The sequence below is a fragment of the Gadus chalcogrammus genome, chromosome 9 (assembly GCF_026213295.1).
Source record: "Gadus chalcogrammus isolate NIFS_2021 chromosome 9, NIFS_Gcha_1.0, whole genome shotgun sequence".
Classification (NCBI taxonomy): domain Eukaryota; kingdom Metazoa; phylum Chordata; class Actinopteri; order Gadiformes; family Gadidae; genus Gadus; species Gadus chalcogrammus.
Window position 1 is genome coordinate 11,081,441 of NC_079420.1, and position 16,454 is coordinate 11,097,894.

The 16,454-nt window shown below is 51.4% G+C and overlaps 1 protein-coding gene across 2 annotated transcripts in view; it reads right to left on the bottom strand.

Annotated features, from left to right (window-relative positions):
• Positions 1–16,454, bottom strand: part of slc45a3 (solute carrier family 45 member 3) — a 29,125-nt gene that overhangs the window by 9,513 nt on the left and 3,158 nt on the right. Inside the window, exons 1-3 of one of the 2 annotated variants that reach the window (XM_056598075.1) lie at positions 6,518–7,659; positions 4,052–4,345; positions 165–355 (exon numbers count right to left, since the gene is read on the bottom strand). In XM_056598075.1, coding sequence (XP_056454050.1) covers positions 165–355; positions 4,052–4,199 — 339 coding nt within the window. In that variant the 5' untranslated portion in view covers positions 4,200–4,345; positions 6,518–7,659. Of the gene's footprint in view, positions 1–164; positions 356–4,051; positions 4,346–6,517; positions 7,660–16,454 lie in introns of those variants that run through there. The other variant, XM_056598074.1, reaches the window with a different exon arrangement.

The window sequence follows — 16,454 nt, forward strand, 5'->3', positions numbered from 1 at the left end:
ATAATCTATATTTAGATATAATCTATCTATATTCATATATAATCAATATTTATATATAATCTATATTTCCGAGCACGCGCTCTGGGGTTCGGACTCCCAGTAAGGGGACCGGTTGGGACCGGGTTGATCCGGTTGGGACCAGGTCGGACCGGGGTGACCCGTACCTGCAGGTTGGTGCTCCCCCAGGCCAGGCGGGCGGCCAGCCGGTCAGCGTGGGGGATGATGAGCAGTGCCAGCAGGACCCCCAGGGAGAGGAGCCACAGGAACGGCCGGCGCCGCCCGTAGCTGCTGTTGCATTGGTCGCTGGCAGAGCCAATCAGAGGGATGAACAGCAGGCCCAGCACCGGCCCGACCCCTGCACACACACACACACACACACACACACACACACACACACACACACACACACACACACACACACACACACACACACACACACACACACACACACACACACACACACACACACACACACACACACACGGAGTGATGGAGGAGAGGGTGAGCAGAGGGGGGTTGACATGTTTGCATATTGATATCCCGGTCTGTTGATCCAGTAAGGTCCATCCTTCCTGTCTGACTCTCCCCCGTCACCGACACTCATCGTGGAGGCCATCCCTCCTCCTCCTCTCCTGATCCTGGTTCAGACGCAGTGGCTCCCGTGTACCGGGTGTCCCAATCACCTCCTTATTGCCGCACTGGGATCAGAGGTCTAAAGACCTTTTGGGTTGGTTTGGACTGGTTTAAACCTTTTTGGTTTTAGACTCTAAACCAGACTCGTTAAGACTCTAATCCAACACAGGGCCAGTCGTTATGGAGCACATTCAATCACACCCCATTCTCTAATTAAACTTTACTTTCAAATCTCAACAGAAACATGGAGGACCTCTCATAATCTATCGGACTCATCGACAACACTGAGGGTTGGAGCGCATGTTAGTGTAGGATGAGATTGGGTGCTGGTGTGTGTCGGTTTATGTTTATTGTGTTGAGCTCCTATAACATCTAAACAGTAAACTTACTCGACCGTAAACAGGGTAAACCTCGACAGGGTAAACTGTGTTAAGATAAGGGTTCCCTTATCTAATCTAGTTTCACCAGACCTCAGCCCCCGTCCCTCAAACACACCGTATCTAATCTCTCCTTCCCCCCAGATGTCCGCCTCTAATTAAAAAGGAAATTGGGCAAAATCTCGGAGCTCAGTTTCACACGGACCATACGAGAGTTAGCCCTCAGAGTGGGACTCATGCTGGAGTCCCTGTGGGCAGGCTGGGAACAGCAGAGCACGACCACAAACACATCACACAACTCATCGCCTCCTCCCACCACTTGCTCTCTGACACACACACACACACACACACACACACACACACACACACACACACACACACACACACACACACACACACACACACACACACACACACACACACACACACACACACACACACACACACACACAGAGACAGAGACAGAGAGAGAGAGAGAGACAAAGAGAGCGAGGGAGCGAGCGAGAGAGTGTGAGAGAGAGCGAGCAGGGTGAGAGTAACATGATAGGACACTGGAGAAGGAGAGTAACCACTGAGGCCCGGTGGGCCAGCTAATGGCAGTGAGATAGCCACCAGACGCGCTATCTGAGAAGCCACCGCTGCAGCTTTAATCTTCCCAGGGCCCCGTCTCCGTCTCCCTCCCTCCCTCAACTACACTCCAGCAGGTGAGAGACGCGTCTTCTGAACCTGATTCATTCATCCTCTCTGGGGGCCGTTTGCTCCTCCTTTGCTCCTTCCTTTATAGACATTAATATGATGACGAGCCGCAGAAAGGCCCTCCTGCCTGTCGGAGGGCCAACATCTAGCGGACTCTGGTAGTTCCTCTTTGCAATGAAGTCAAATAAAACAGAAAGAGGAACTGAACTGAGGCCCTTCTAAATTGAAATGAAAATGTATAAAGTTGTAAGTCATCCTGTTCTTCGTGTTGGGAAGGTTCACACGATGTAACTCGCAGGAAGCAATCTATTTCTGTCACACACGTTATGATGACAAACTGTTAACAAACTGAAACCCAAAGTATGGACATAATTCACCCAGTGGCCATGTTGGTTCTTCACACTGGCTGAGGGGGGAACAGCCAGCGTTTAGAATTAACAAGAACCGCGTTAACAAAAAACACTCAAAATGTACTCTTCACCCCTAGGACTGAGGTCTAGAGGAGAGGACTGAGGTCTAAAGGGGAGGACTGATGTCTAGAGGAAAGGACTGAGGTCTAGAGGAAAGGACTGAGGTCTAGAGGAGAGGACTGAGGTCTAGAGGAGGACTGAGGTCTAGAGGAGAGGAATGAGGTCTAGAGGAGAGGACTGAGGTCTAGAGGAGAGGACTGAGGTCTAGAGGAGAGGACTGATGTCTAGAGGAAAGGACTGAGGTCTAGAGGAAAGGACTGAGGTCTAGAGGAGAGGACTGAGCTCTAGAGGAGAGGACTGAGGTCTAGAGGAAAGGACTGAGGTCTAGAGGAGAGGACTGAGGTCTAGAGGAGGACTGAGGTCTAGAGGAGGACTGAGGTCTAAAGGAGAGGAATGAGGTCTAGAGGAGAGGACTGAGGTCTAGAGGAGGACTGAGGTCTAAAGGAGAGGACTGAGGTCTAGAGGAGAGGACCGAGGTCTAGAGGAGAGGACTGAGGTCTAGAGGAGGACTGAGGACTAGAGGAGGACTGAGGTCTAGAGGAGAGGACTGAGGTCTAGAAGAGGACTGAGGTCTAGAGGAGAGGACTGAGGTCTAGAGGAGAGGACTGAGGTCTAGAGGAGAGGACTGAGGTCTAGAGGAGAGGACTGAGCTCTAGAGGAGAGGACTGAGGTCTAGAGGAGAGGACTGAGGTCTAGAGGAGAGGACTGAGGTCTAGAGGAGGACTGAGGTCTAAAGGAGAGGACTGAGGTCTAGAGGAGGACTGAGGTCTAGAGGAGGACTGAGGTCTAGAGGAGAGGACTGAGGTCTAGAAGAGGACTGAGGTCTAGAGGAGGACTGAGGTCTAGAGGAGGACTGAGGTCTAGAGGAGGACTGAGGTCTAGAGGAGAGGACCGAGGTCTAGAGGAGAGGAGAACCCGTGTCCAGCCCAGAGGGACTCCTCCTGGTCTCATTAACCAGACCCCCTGATGGGGCAGATGCTCCAGACCTCTTGGGGTCAGACTGTGAACCAGCGGCAGGGGGCACATTCCTTAAATACCTCACATAACTTGAGTCATGTGCCCCTCTTCGTCGTCTTCTCTACGGCTCCTCTACCTCAGGAACAACGCTGTCTGGGACTGGGAATGCAGACCGGATGGATTCGGTCGGAACAGCTCCGGTCAATTTCATGCAAATAATAAATGAGAGATGGCGATGATGGAAGCCGATCTCTCAGAACAGACGGAGTGTTGTGAGGGTCCGCTCCGTCTGCCTCCGGCCCCACAATGCCCTTCGGTTAGCCTGTAACCAATGACTTACAAACCTTAACCCCCTTAGGGAACCCCCTTAGGGATCCCCCCGGGGTCTGAAATAAAGAATTATTTTATATAACTTAACCCTAGTCCTGTGAGGATGCGAGTACATTTATCTCCCACTAGTACACAACTTCCTACCCCTTTTCCCATTAACTCTTAAAGACGTGCCAGTACAACAACCAAAGTATGCGTGTGTGTGTGTGTGTGTAGGTGTGTAGGTGTGTGTGTGTGTGTGTGTGTGTGTGTGTGTGTGTGTGTGTGTGTGTGTGTGTGTGTGTGTGTGTGTGTGTGTGTGTGTGTGTGTGTGTGTGTGTGTGTGTGTCGTTAAGTCTCACAGCTGAAAGGCACTAGGTTCGATCCCCATGGTCCTGCAGCCTTAAGAGCGACCTCGCTCCCCGGCCAGAGAGAACTTCACTCAACCCCTAGGGGCGGGTCACTAGTCTGGGTCCAGGACCGACCTAGGACCAGGTCTAGGTGAGGACCGAGGTCTAGAGGAGGACTGAGGTCTAGAAGAGAGGACTTAGAGGACCTGGTCTAGTCTAGAGGACCTACCTAGGAACTGGTCTAGTCTAGAGGACCTACCTAGGACCATCGTCATGTATCTCTCCTGCACGCCGGCCTCCAGCAGCATTGGGGGGGCGTAGGTGATGCCGGCTGCCAGGCAGATCTCCAGACCGCAGGTCAGCGCGTTGAGCAGGACCAGACGCCAGCGGGAACGCCATCCGGGCATCCTGACCGGACCGGCTCTCGTGGCCGGGGGCGGAGTCTGATGGTGGGGTGGGGTGGACGGGGGAGCCACCTGGGAGGTAGGGCAGCGGTGTCACCAGGTCGTCTCAGTTGACCAGGTGGATCCATCTTGCTACCGGCATGCTGGATCTGAGGAGGAGGAGGAGGAGGAGGAGGAGGAGGAGGAGGAGGCTTTTAGATTCATATTCCATCGTTGCCCCATCACGATCCATTCTGAAGGTGTCCGACCACACAGTCAAGTCAAGTCAGGTAAAAAAAAAAATCTGTAGCGCATTTACAGACGGCTGAGCCGCACCAAAGTGCTTCACAATAAAGTTTTTAAGGCAATAAACAAAGAAATGGCCTAAGGCAAAAAGTCAATGACTGTAGGAGTTAAAAGAATGCAAAAAATAAAAATTTAAAAAGGTAACTAGGGTCAAAAGTCATAACGTGCGGTTTTAAGAGGAAGGAAGGGCCAAACGGAGGAGAAGAAAAAATACCCATTTTCTAATTTCTCCCCGCATCGCTGCTGACCTCAGCCCAGTATCAACAGACAAGAGGTTTAAACACTGAAGGACGTTTCCACGTTGAGATAAAATTGCTGTAATAAAGCTTGGATAAAACAACACTATATGTCAAAGCAAATCAATGTAAGCCTATAGTTTTTCTGAATTAACAAACAAACAAACAGCAGAAAAGTTGAAGGATCAACAACCACAACAACAGCGGGCTGTGTGTGACGAGCGATGTGTGGACGACAGTTACCAGGTTTAGTGGAAGAGGGTCGCGAGAAACAATCAATCAGGATTCATCGATTAAATGTCTCCAGTGCCCATTAGCAGTAACATTACCAAGATGGAGGAGGAAGGTGACACTTTTAACTACTCAATAAAGGGGCCTTCATCGTTCTAGAACATCCTGTTGGTGTGTGACACTAAAACACTAGAGGGTGAAACTATCATGTATCATGTAGCACTTGGACTTCTGACCAGCTCTTTGATAAAAGGGAATTTTGAGCCAATAGCCATCGTTGACCTGGCGGCCATATTAGTTTGCTGGTTGGGTAAACATTCTAGAATCAGAACTCTTCAAAGGTCAACAAATGGTCCACCCAGGTCGCAGCAAGAACTTCTATTAAGTGTTCTATTAAGTTTGTAGAAGTTGTTCCGACCCTACCAACCAACATGGCCGACAGATAAATAAGGTCTACACCCAATGAGACTGAAGCCCTGAAGTACAAACAACACCTCGATGACTCTGAGCAGTTTCACCAGGGAACGGTTCTACTGCCCAAGGAGCTCGGCCAGATGTTGAATCATCCCACCCCCTGATACGTGTATACTGTGTGTACACAGCTGCTTACTTTGTGGCACCACAAAAGGTCAATGAAAGGTCGCTGAAGTTCCCCAGAAGGGTTGATGAAAGGTCACGACACCTGGGCTTTAGTGGCTCCAGGCCAGACGCTACGGACCAGAGGCTCAGATGTTCCTCCACCCTGGAGCCCGCAGCAGCTGGACAGCAGACAGGACCTCTCCCCCAAGCCGGGGCTAGATGTCCGGGCGGCCGGAGAACGCTTCTATCGTCTGGTTCCATTGTGCTCCTTGAGCTGACACACTGAGAACACCGACGGGGAGACGAGACGCTGCCTCAGAGATCAGCTTATTCATCAACAGACTATACGGCTCACGTCGTTCAGCGAGACTACAGAGCACAGCGGGTCCTAATAGCCCTTGGTCTGATCTTCAGGGGAGATAGGGGGAGACGGAGACTGATATTCCCAGTGTGATTCATTTATGCCCTGATTAGTCACATATCCAGTGTTTGACAGGGGTTTGGTTTTAACATCTGCTGCTACACATTAGTCAGACTCCTGCCACGCTCAGTCAACCACACTGCCACGATTAAACGCTCAGCGCTTCAGGATCCAAAACAAATCCAACAAATCAAGCCGGAATTCATGGCCAAGTTACAGAGATCCCTCAACTGGTTTTCCGGTGCAGGACCAGAACCTCAGCAGTTCACCAGCAGGCTGACCAGAGATGTGAGTACAATAGGCAGAACCAGAGTCTCAGCAGTTCACCAGCAGACGGACCAAAGATGCGAGTCCAGTAGACCCAGGACCAGGTCTAAGAGGCAGGTCTGAAAAGCTCAATCCTAGACCTGAACTCGACTCAAGTTCGCTCACCAGGAACCAACAAGACCTCCAGGTTCCAGAACAGGGACTTGGTATCAAATGTAAGTCCAACTCTAACCCTGCTGTGCAACACATTAGGCTGCGAGGATACACGCTCATGCTAAATTACAGTATATATATATAGTTACCCATCTTAGGAATCTGGAATTGAATCCTCTGGAATTCCGGAATTCAGCTTTCTGGAGGAGGTGCCTAAATAAAACGATGTCACTGAATTAATAAGAACGCTGTAGCGAGCTCCAGAGTCTGGACTGCAGGACTACACAGCCCCGATACTATACAGCCCTGATACTACACAGCCCCAAGACCGTATCATCGGATCTGCGAACAGCTGGGGCAGAAGTATGTCCAGTGCTATCCCTAGAAGACTTGGGCGCAGCTGTTGACCGCGTCTTCTCCGTACAGCCTCCCAGAACATCCCAGGCGTCATGGTTCCGTAGTTACCACCATCAGTATGAACAGAACCTCGTTCAGATGTACTTATGAGTCAGGTTATGAACCCCAGGACAATATAATATTACTTGTGCATAACTAGTAAGACCCTTTTATCCAATGGGTTATTTCCAACTGTCAGTGTGAATCCCTTGCTCTACCACTTTGAGCTACACAGGGAATCAAACCCCTAACCCCCTGGCAGTGTTAATCCCTCTCTCAATCAGTTGAGCATACAGGACCTTCATAAGGGGGACATTAGGCTCTTGTATAAGAGCCTTTACCACTATCCATCACCTACCTGCTGATAACCATACCTTGAATATCAATCAACTATCTTCTGCTGACTTGTATACCTCAACATACGTGACTATCAATCACCTATATCTGTTAACCTCTATACCTCACCATACCTTTAATATCAATCCCCTACCTTCTCAAGCATCACATCATAAAATGCCACGCGGAACATTTAAAACTTCAACAAACGCAACCCTTCATTGTTCTTCATAGATGTTATTTATGAAGGGTTAATCCCTTAACAAGATGTATTTATAGATACGAGTTACTCCTCCCCATATTCGGTACCGCTGTATGAAATGTCTTCTTTAATAAACTGGCTGTGAAGTCACTCAATCAAGAGGTGTGGGGCTTTAATCAACACAGCAGAACCCCCCAGACGTCCCAGTGCATCCCAGTTGGACGGATGTCGCTGGCTCTTGGTTTCTAAAGAGCTCCACGAGGCTCTCCAATCCCGTTAAATCATGACATCACGGCGGCGGCCTTGCCGAGGCGTGAGGACAGCGCGTCTGAAGCGGGAACATGCGTCTATATTTACACTAGGAGCCAGAGCCCATCTGGTGGCTGTCGGCACAACTCAGTCAGTCTATGAGATACACAGGTAATCACAGCCTCTACACTGTGTGTGTGTGTGTGTGTGTGTGTGTGTGTGTGTGTGTGTGTGTGTGTGTGTGTGTGTGTGTGTGTGTAAGATACACAGGTAAGGTAGGGCTCTCAATTAGTCTTGCTGTGATTGGTAAACCAGTGAAAGGATTCTTCCACTCGTTCTTCTCATCTCAGGTGGGAGTTATGGACTGAGATCAGCCAGCGGGTCGTGTTCTCCCCAGCAGGGGTGCCAGCGCTGCCCACGTTCCCTCGGGCAAGAGGTGCTAGCCATTCTTCCTCCAGTTCTACTTTCCTCAAGGGGCTGTAGGACCGTGCGACAACCTTCAGACCCCGTTGGAGAATCCACCCCCCCCACCACCACCCCTCCCATAGTGACTATTCTACAGTACACTATAGTACTCACCATGGTGGTTTACTGTAGTCTAGTGTGCTTACTACAACGGACCCTAACCCTCCACCTGTGATACCGGACATGTATAAACTAGTGCGTCCATTTCTGATGATGTCACTTCCAGGCAGACAGAGTGGGCCTGAAAGAACAGACTTCCGTGTGTGTGTGTGTGTGTGTGTGTGTGTGTGTGTGTGTGTGTGTGTGTGTGTGTGTGTGTGTGTGTGTGTGTGTGTGTGTGTGTGTGTGTGTGTGTGTGTGTGTGTGTATGTGCGCGCGCGCGGGGATGCGTGCGTGTTCAAAGCTTGCCCTCTAATCTTCATTCTCGCGAGGCCCTTTGACCTCTCTCCCCTGATGGCCTTTAGGCGTCTCTCTGAAGGCCTGCCTCGACTTCCATCTGATTTGGCTCCATGCCACACACACACACACACACACACACACACACACACACACACACACACACACACACACACACACACACACACACACACACACACACACACACACACACACACACACACACACACACACTGCCCCCTGCGGTTCCGTGCTAAAAGTCCTCCGCTCTCCTCCTCATCGACCTGCAGACCCGTCTGCCCGTTCCTTCATGTTATACTGGGACGCCTGGGGTGGGGGGGGGGGGCGAGGGAGACCCCGTGCCCTCCTGGGTGTTTGAAGACCCCTTCACTGAGCCGGCAGGTCGGCTCTGTGATGACGGCTGAGCCCCCCCAGGCCCCCCCCCCCAGGGTGCCCCTTCCCCCCCCCAACATGACTCAGACCCGGCTCCTGGGAACACAACAGGCTTTGTGCGCATTGTGCTGCAGAGTAACTGGATCCACTGGAGGAGTGGGAAGATCAATTAGGCTTTGATTTAACACAGGGGAGGGGCGGGGCTACAGGCTCAGTGTGCTAGCTACAGGCTAAAGGCTACAGGCTACAGTGTTCTAGCTACAGGCTAAAGGCTACAGGCTACAATGTGCTATATACAGGCTTAAGGCTACAGGCTGCAGTGTTCTAACTACGGGCTGAAGGCTACAGGCTAAAGGCTACAAGGTACCGTGTGCTATCTACAGGCTAAAGGCTACAGTGGGCTATCTTGTATGCAGCAAGCGCTGGTGGGCAGACCAGCTCGACCACCCTCTCTCCAGACCCCCCCGGGGCCCCTCTAGAGACAGAGACAGAGAGAGACCGAGACAGACAGAGAGACAGTTAGAGCTAGACAGACAAAGACAGAGACAGACAGAGACGGTGAGGGAGACAGAGAAAGAGATAGGCAGGAGATCACCTGACCTCCTTGTCGTATTTCTGGAGAGGCTAATAATACCCGTGCCGGCTACGACCCAATCTCAAGTGTGTAGCGCTCCGCTAGCGACCACTCACACAGCTACAGGTTCTGCTGTACACAATACTTACCAATAATCATTAAGACATAACTATTAATGACCTGGTCCCAGAGACTCCATATCCTGACAGACGGCACATTAAGGAGCAGGTAGGGGCTAGACAGTGCAGAGACAGGTCATTAAGGAGAGGAGAGGCAGGATGAGGAAGAGGAGTGTGAGTGTGAGTGTGAGTGTGAGTGTGAGTGTGAGTGTGTGTGTGTGTGTGTGTACACGTGTCAGTCAGTGTGTGGGTGTTAAACAAGAGATGGGCGGGGCTAACACAACTCAACAATGGATTGTTAACAATAGAGCGTTCAATCGAGCGTAACAATAGCCGGTAGGGGCCTGTGGTGCATTGTGGGTCAGTGATCCTGATAACGCAGCTCGATACTGAGCGCTCTCTCGAAGCAGAACAGAGAAATGCAAAGGAAGCCACTAGTCCTTGTATCTTACCAACATAGCCAGCTAGCCCCCCCCCCCCCCCCCCCCCCCCCCCATGGGACTCAAACCCCTAACCCTGGCAGTGTTAACGCCTTGCTCTACCACTTTGAGCTCTACCACCCACCCCCCCCGAACCTCCCGTCAAAACAGATTAGTGGAGATCTGTGCTTTTAAGATTTAACAGCAGTATAAGAACAATAGTTCTGTTCCTGTCACACCAACATTACTAGACACACACACACACACACACAATATCATCATCCATTCCCTCAAATCCCCCTCAGATTGAAGTGGTCTGACTGGTGCTTAGCGCGTTCTTGTTGAAGAACTAGTCCTCAAACAGAACCCGCGACCAGAAGACCCAGAAGACTTTTCCTCAAACAGAACCCGGGACCAGGTGAGTAGATAGACACCGTGGTAACCAGCAGATAGACACCATGTAACCAGTAGATAGAAAACATGGTAACCAGGTGAGCAGATAAACACCATGGTAACCAAGTGAGCAGCTGTCGGTCCCATATCAGCTAAACGTCCGCCTCAGTATTGATCACTGATCATCCGATTAATCACTCCCGTTACACATTAACCTTTAAGTAAACACGTGCAACGCAAATATGACCGACACACCCGTTTACACGCGCCGCTGATGCTCGGAATACAGGATTTAGGGGGCGGGGCCAAGTGTTCCGGACGTCCAGCTCACAACAAACAATCACAGACGTCATGAGAGCATTCAAAGTCCGCTTCCACTGGGGCTGGTTTTATAGAGCCTGTGGCTCAACACCTCCTGACATCACTTCCTGCTGTGGTCTTAACGTTGTACCACGGGTAACATTAAGCGTCTTCACTTAATTTAACGTCAAGTTGTGAGTGAGGCATGATGTAAGGAGGCCCATCCGTCGACCACCACCGGTCCCATGTCCCGGTCCTGGGCTCCGCAGCAGTGATGGAGAGGCTGGGCTCGGCGGCCGACACACAGAGGCATTGTTGGGCTCCGTGTCGGGGCAACACAGACACCGCCTCAGACACAGCGGCCAGTTGAAAGGAGAGGGCTGTTCCCTCTGCGCACAGCGAGAACAAGCAGCGGATTAACAGCGCTCGTCGCGGTGTCCTCGTCTTCTGCAGGACACGAGTTGCGTTGCTTGGAATGGAACAGGCCACCATTATGACGGAGAACACAACACAGGCCTCACGGGTTCCCCCACAGAGGACCATTGATGGAGGTGGGCTCTGAGGGCCCAGGAGGAGCCGGGGGGGGGGGGGGGGGGTGGGGGGCTCTTCTGGTGGCTCTGATTGGAGGTTCTCATCAGCAGGGGGCTGGTGATGGTCCACACCACCCCGGAGGAGCAGATGTCAAGGAGCAGGTTGAACTCCGGGTCACCGTGGAAACCGTGGAAACAGTCGTGGTTGAGCTGGGTTCCTCTTCCGTCAAACAGGAAGTGGTCTGGGCGCCAGCTGGTGGCCGCCTCTCAGACACACAGAGCTACCCACAAGGATGCTGGACGGCCGGCTCAGACTGGCCGGGGAGGTTCCCTTAATGGGAAATCGTCCAACACGTCATTACATCACCATCACCAGAATACATCAGACGGCACTCATGTATTTTGGTGACTTTGGCCGATGGCACTCACTGATTGAACAGATGCAGCCCAAAAGTAGAGGCCAATGAATTGAGTGGAGACCCAGGTGGAGACCCAGTTGGTAGAGACCCAGGGGGGTACAGACCCAGGTAGATACCAAGGGGGTACCGACCCAGGTAGAGACCCAGGGGGTAGAGACCCACGTAGAGACCCAGGGGGTAGAGACTCAGGTAGGGACCAAGGGGGGTAGGGACCCAGGGGGGTAGGGACCCAGGGGATAGAGAGCAGGGGGTAGCGACCCAGGTAATGACCCAGGGAGTTGGAGACCCGGGGGGTAGAGAGACCCGTTTCGTTACGGATTTTCTACCGAAGAACACTATTCCACTAAGTGGATGAAGCTTTCAGAAGGAGCTTTTAATAATCATTTCTCGAGTGGCCGGTCTAAACAGATTTGAAACCTTCTTTTGCTTACTAGTGCTGGCCGAGTTTGACGGAGAAGGTTCCCTCAGACCTGAGCTGTTCTGTTGTCAGCTTTCAGATTACTCACGTACAGTCTAACCCTAAAGTCCCACCCTCCACACCCTGTGATTCTGGAAAGCCAAGCACTGTGTAATCAGGACCAAACATCACCTCCTCTCCTGCTCCCAGTACACAGCGTGAGTGAGTGAGTGAGTGAGTGAGTGAGTGAGTGAGTGAGTGAGTGAGTGAGTGAGTGAGTGAGTGAGTGAGTGAGTGAGTGAGTGAGGGTGTCAGGGAGCCATCCCAGGCTTAGCCCCCCTAGCTCCGTGTCTCGACCAGTCGTCTCGTCACCAGACAATAGCGCGGCTGAACGGGACATCAAAGCCCCCCCTGCCCCCCGCTCCCTCCCTCATTCGGGCTGAATGGCGGTCGCGGAGGCGTCGTGTATCAAAGCCCCGCCCAGCTTCTCTTTCTGCCCACATGAAAGAGCCCGTCTCTGGTGTCATGTGTTCACCCCCGCTTCAAAGAAACCCCAACACCAGAATCCTCCTTCAACATACTCTGGCCCCCGTCTCCCGCCGCAGCCCCCCCACCGCAACGCACTGATCCACTCAAGCATCCGTCGTCTCCACATTCATCCATTCATTCAGTCGGTCATGACCACAAGGTGGCATTCTGCAGAGTTACACGTTTCTGAGTGGGGGAGGGAGAGATACAAGCCATGGGGGGGGGGGGGGGGGGTGAAGACAGAGACAGAGACAGTGACAGAGAGAGAAGCCATGGGGACACACCGAGACAGAGACAAGCCATGGGGACAGAGAGACTAGGGGACACAGTCAGAGAGAGAGACTTGACCACAGTGTCGCCCCACGCGTTCCCAGATATTGCAGATATTGTTTTGAAGTACAAAGGAAAAGGCTTAACCGACAAAGGTACAAAGGTACTTCCTTCCTTTTCAAAATACTGCTTATTCATTGGCAGTCGACTGCAATCGGCCGGAACTCAAGGTGACTCCAGGTGTCTCCAGGTGAGCCCAGGCGAGCCCAGGTGTGTCAGCTATTAACCCCCCAGCGTCCGCTGTGTCGTTGGAGTGCATTCACAGTTCGCAGTAATGGGCTGAGACGGAGATGAGCAGATGGGTGCGCTTGTTTCCGTGGGTTCTGAGCCGGTGGACCCCCAACACCTTGGCCCGACGGAACACACACACACACACACACACACACACACACACACACACACACACACACACACACACACACACACACACACACACACACACACACACACACACACACACACACACTTTGGAAAAGCTAATTGTGACAATTTATCAAAACAAATGACGACCCAACAGAAGAGCAGTTTGTGATGTGGTGAACGGGATGGGTGGGGGGGGGGGGGGGTCGATGTCGTCTAATCTTATTGCTGAGGTGTGGGGGGGGGCGTCATTAGGGGATTGGCGGCCATGTTCCCAGGCCCAGCTGGCTACGGTCGCTCTATTACAGGGGAGCAGCGGCGACCTCCGACCCCCCCTCTGCGGGGGGGCGGGGGAACACTTTGTGCCTCCGAGTCTCACGGAGCCCCCCATACACCAGACCCCCCCCCACCCTGCTGGGACCTGGGGGCCACAGACCTGATGGTCTGCATTCCACAGAGGAACCCTGTTCCCCTCCAGTCCGGTTCTCCCAGTCCTGGACCGCATGCCCCCTCAGGCCTCTGACTGGATGCCTGATCCGAATAAGAGAAGTGGGAGAACGGCCCCGCCGAGCCCACAGAGGACTACCGTGTCCCCCCCCTGTTACATTCCGCCGTTTGGAAACACATTCGTCCAGAGTGACTTCTAACGGAGGCAGAGTCAATCATATGCAAAGCGTCCGACCGTAAGGGGAGGAGCTACAGGAAACAGTGACGTTTGACCTAGATTCAAATCCTTGGTCAAGCAAACAGTAAGGGTGAAGATCACCTCCCGACACTCTCTGAGCTCCACCTTCTCTCAGGTCTCAGTAGAGTGGTCTAGATAACCATACGCGCAAATGGCACTAGGGACGGGGGGGATATGACCCCCTCAGATTCATAGTGACCCCCCCCACTGTCCCTACAAAAGGCGACAAACATCGCCGGTAAAACAGAGGCTTCCTCCTCTTGAAATGTCACTGGAACATGTCTTACAAACAGCATATGCTGATCTTTCTCCGAGACAGTGAAATACTCCCACACGACCGACATTTTCTTTCAACTTTATTTACCACAAGTGCGCGCTGGTGGCTTATTTATTTTTTCCTGTAGTCTCTTTTTCTGTATTTCTCAGTTGATCAACACTACGAATGCTGGTAACAAATAAATTGTGAAAAGACACACCGTGTGAAGTTATTTTTTTGGCCATAGTTTCCATATGCTTAAGACGTGTCTAGTTCACCGTCATGCAGGCTGTGTTTAGTAAAATAAATAGCGATCTGTTTTTTGCGCATTTAGGCCTATCTGCCTAAGCCCACGTTGAAATAATTTTGATGTTGAATGTTGATGGCACAGTTGTTGAAATAAACAGATTGATTTCATACAAATCATAAAAGCCTCTCCCTGTGTCATTGTGTGTGCATGTATACGAGGTGCGTGGGTGCAAGTCTGCGTGCGTGCGTGCGTGGGGGGGTAAGGTTTGTTTCCCTGGCACGAAAAGGGGAATAAATAACATCGGTATCAGCCAAATTGTTATTTTAATCATTGGTATCGGCCCACAATTTCACAATCGCTGCATCCCTAATTCCAACATTAAAATAAATGGAACACTCACTCCTTACTCCCATTACAAATGATGCAGCCAAATGACACCACCACCACCAACACCACCACCCCCACCCCCACCTAACCAACACCACCATCACCCTAACCACCACCGCCCCCTAACCACCAACCACCACCACCACCAACACCCTAACCCCCTCCACCCCCACTACCACCGCCCCCAAAACAACTGTGAGTGTGATGTTCTTTAATCTGACCCAATGATAGGCCGTTCACACCAAAAATAACCAAGAGCCAGTTCCGGGCTGGTGCTAGGGCCAGTTCAAAACTGGTTCCAGCCTTATCCCAGTTATAAACCAGTTGGTTTCACACCTGCCAGAGCCAGCCATGGAGCCGGTCGAGAGCAACGACATGACGTCACTGCAAACGTCTGCATACGTCTCCGCTTTCCCAGCAACCCTCGCGCCTTGCCGGTGTGGGTGTCAGATTGACTCGGCTGCCAGATCGACTCGGGGTCCTAGATGCGCAATAATGACGCACTTCCTGTAAACGCTGTCTTTTAAATGCGCATGCGCGTTTCATTCATTCCCATGTTATTCCCAAGTATTAACGATCTCCTTTTGTTTTCTAATCTATGAATAATAATCTAATGTACAAATTATTGTTGCATATACTCCATCACTGAACGGGGCGATCCACTTTATTCCCAGCGCTCCCAACACAGAGTCAAAACAGCGACCCACACCCAGACACCGTTCTCGTCCTTCAGAATAAGAGTCCCTAACAGGAACTGGGTTACATATGCAGTCATCAGTGCTTTTAGATGTGTTTCCAATGGCTTTGTCGTGCGAAAGAACGGGCTGCGTTCAATGAAATCAAAACCAAAACGGATTGAGCCGGATTGAGCCTTCTTTTTATGTCCATGATTGAGCCCCGTTTATGAACAACCCTTCTGGATTCGTCCGATGACTTGTGTCGATACGTCAAGTGTCGATATGTCATTTGTAAGCGCAGGACCCTGAGTCGATATGGCAGCCGAGTCAATCTGACACCCACACCGGAACTGTACAATAAGAAGAAGAACCCTCGCGCCAGTTTCAAACACAACAACAATAATTTCGTCTTCACGTCAATCCGTGTATGGTTCGTTCTTTGAATATTCCGATTTAAAACAAAATCAAAAAAACATACACCGATTTTTATTCCTATTGCCCTTTTTCAGTTTCAAAACCAAATCAGAAAAACCAAAAGCGTCTCTGTTAATTGTTTTTTCTGATTTTGTTTTAAATCGGAATATTCAAAGAACGAACCATACACGGATTCACGTCCATTGTTTACTTCAGTGTTTTTAAAAATGCCGGTCTTCGTTGGACTTCCTGTTTATGAAGGTAAGGATAACCCGGCCCCCGCCCCCTGCCCCTGGCGTAAAGGCAGTTTCGTTCTAGCCCAGCTCAATCCTGGGGTTGGAGTTTAACCGGTTTTTACAGGCCGGAGCCGGTTCTCTGGCGATGTGAAACCAAAACACTGGCTCTTGCTCCGAACTAGCCCGGAACCGGCTCCGATTTTGCGGCGGTGTGAGACCCATTAGAGATCCCTCTTCCTGCCCTCCTCCCCATTGCTCTCCAACTATTGGCTGCCTGTCATCACCTGGAGGCTCCTGTTCAGAGCGGTGCTGCTCACCTGACCGACAACCTGACCAATCAGACAATGGGCCTTCGAGCCTCACCAATCAGAGCTC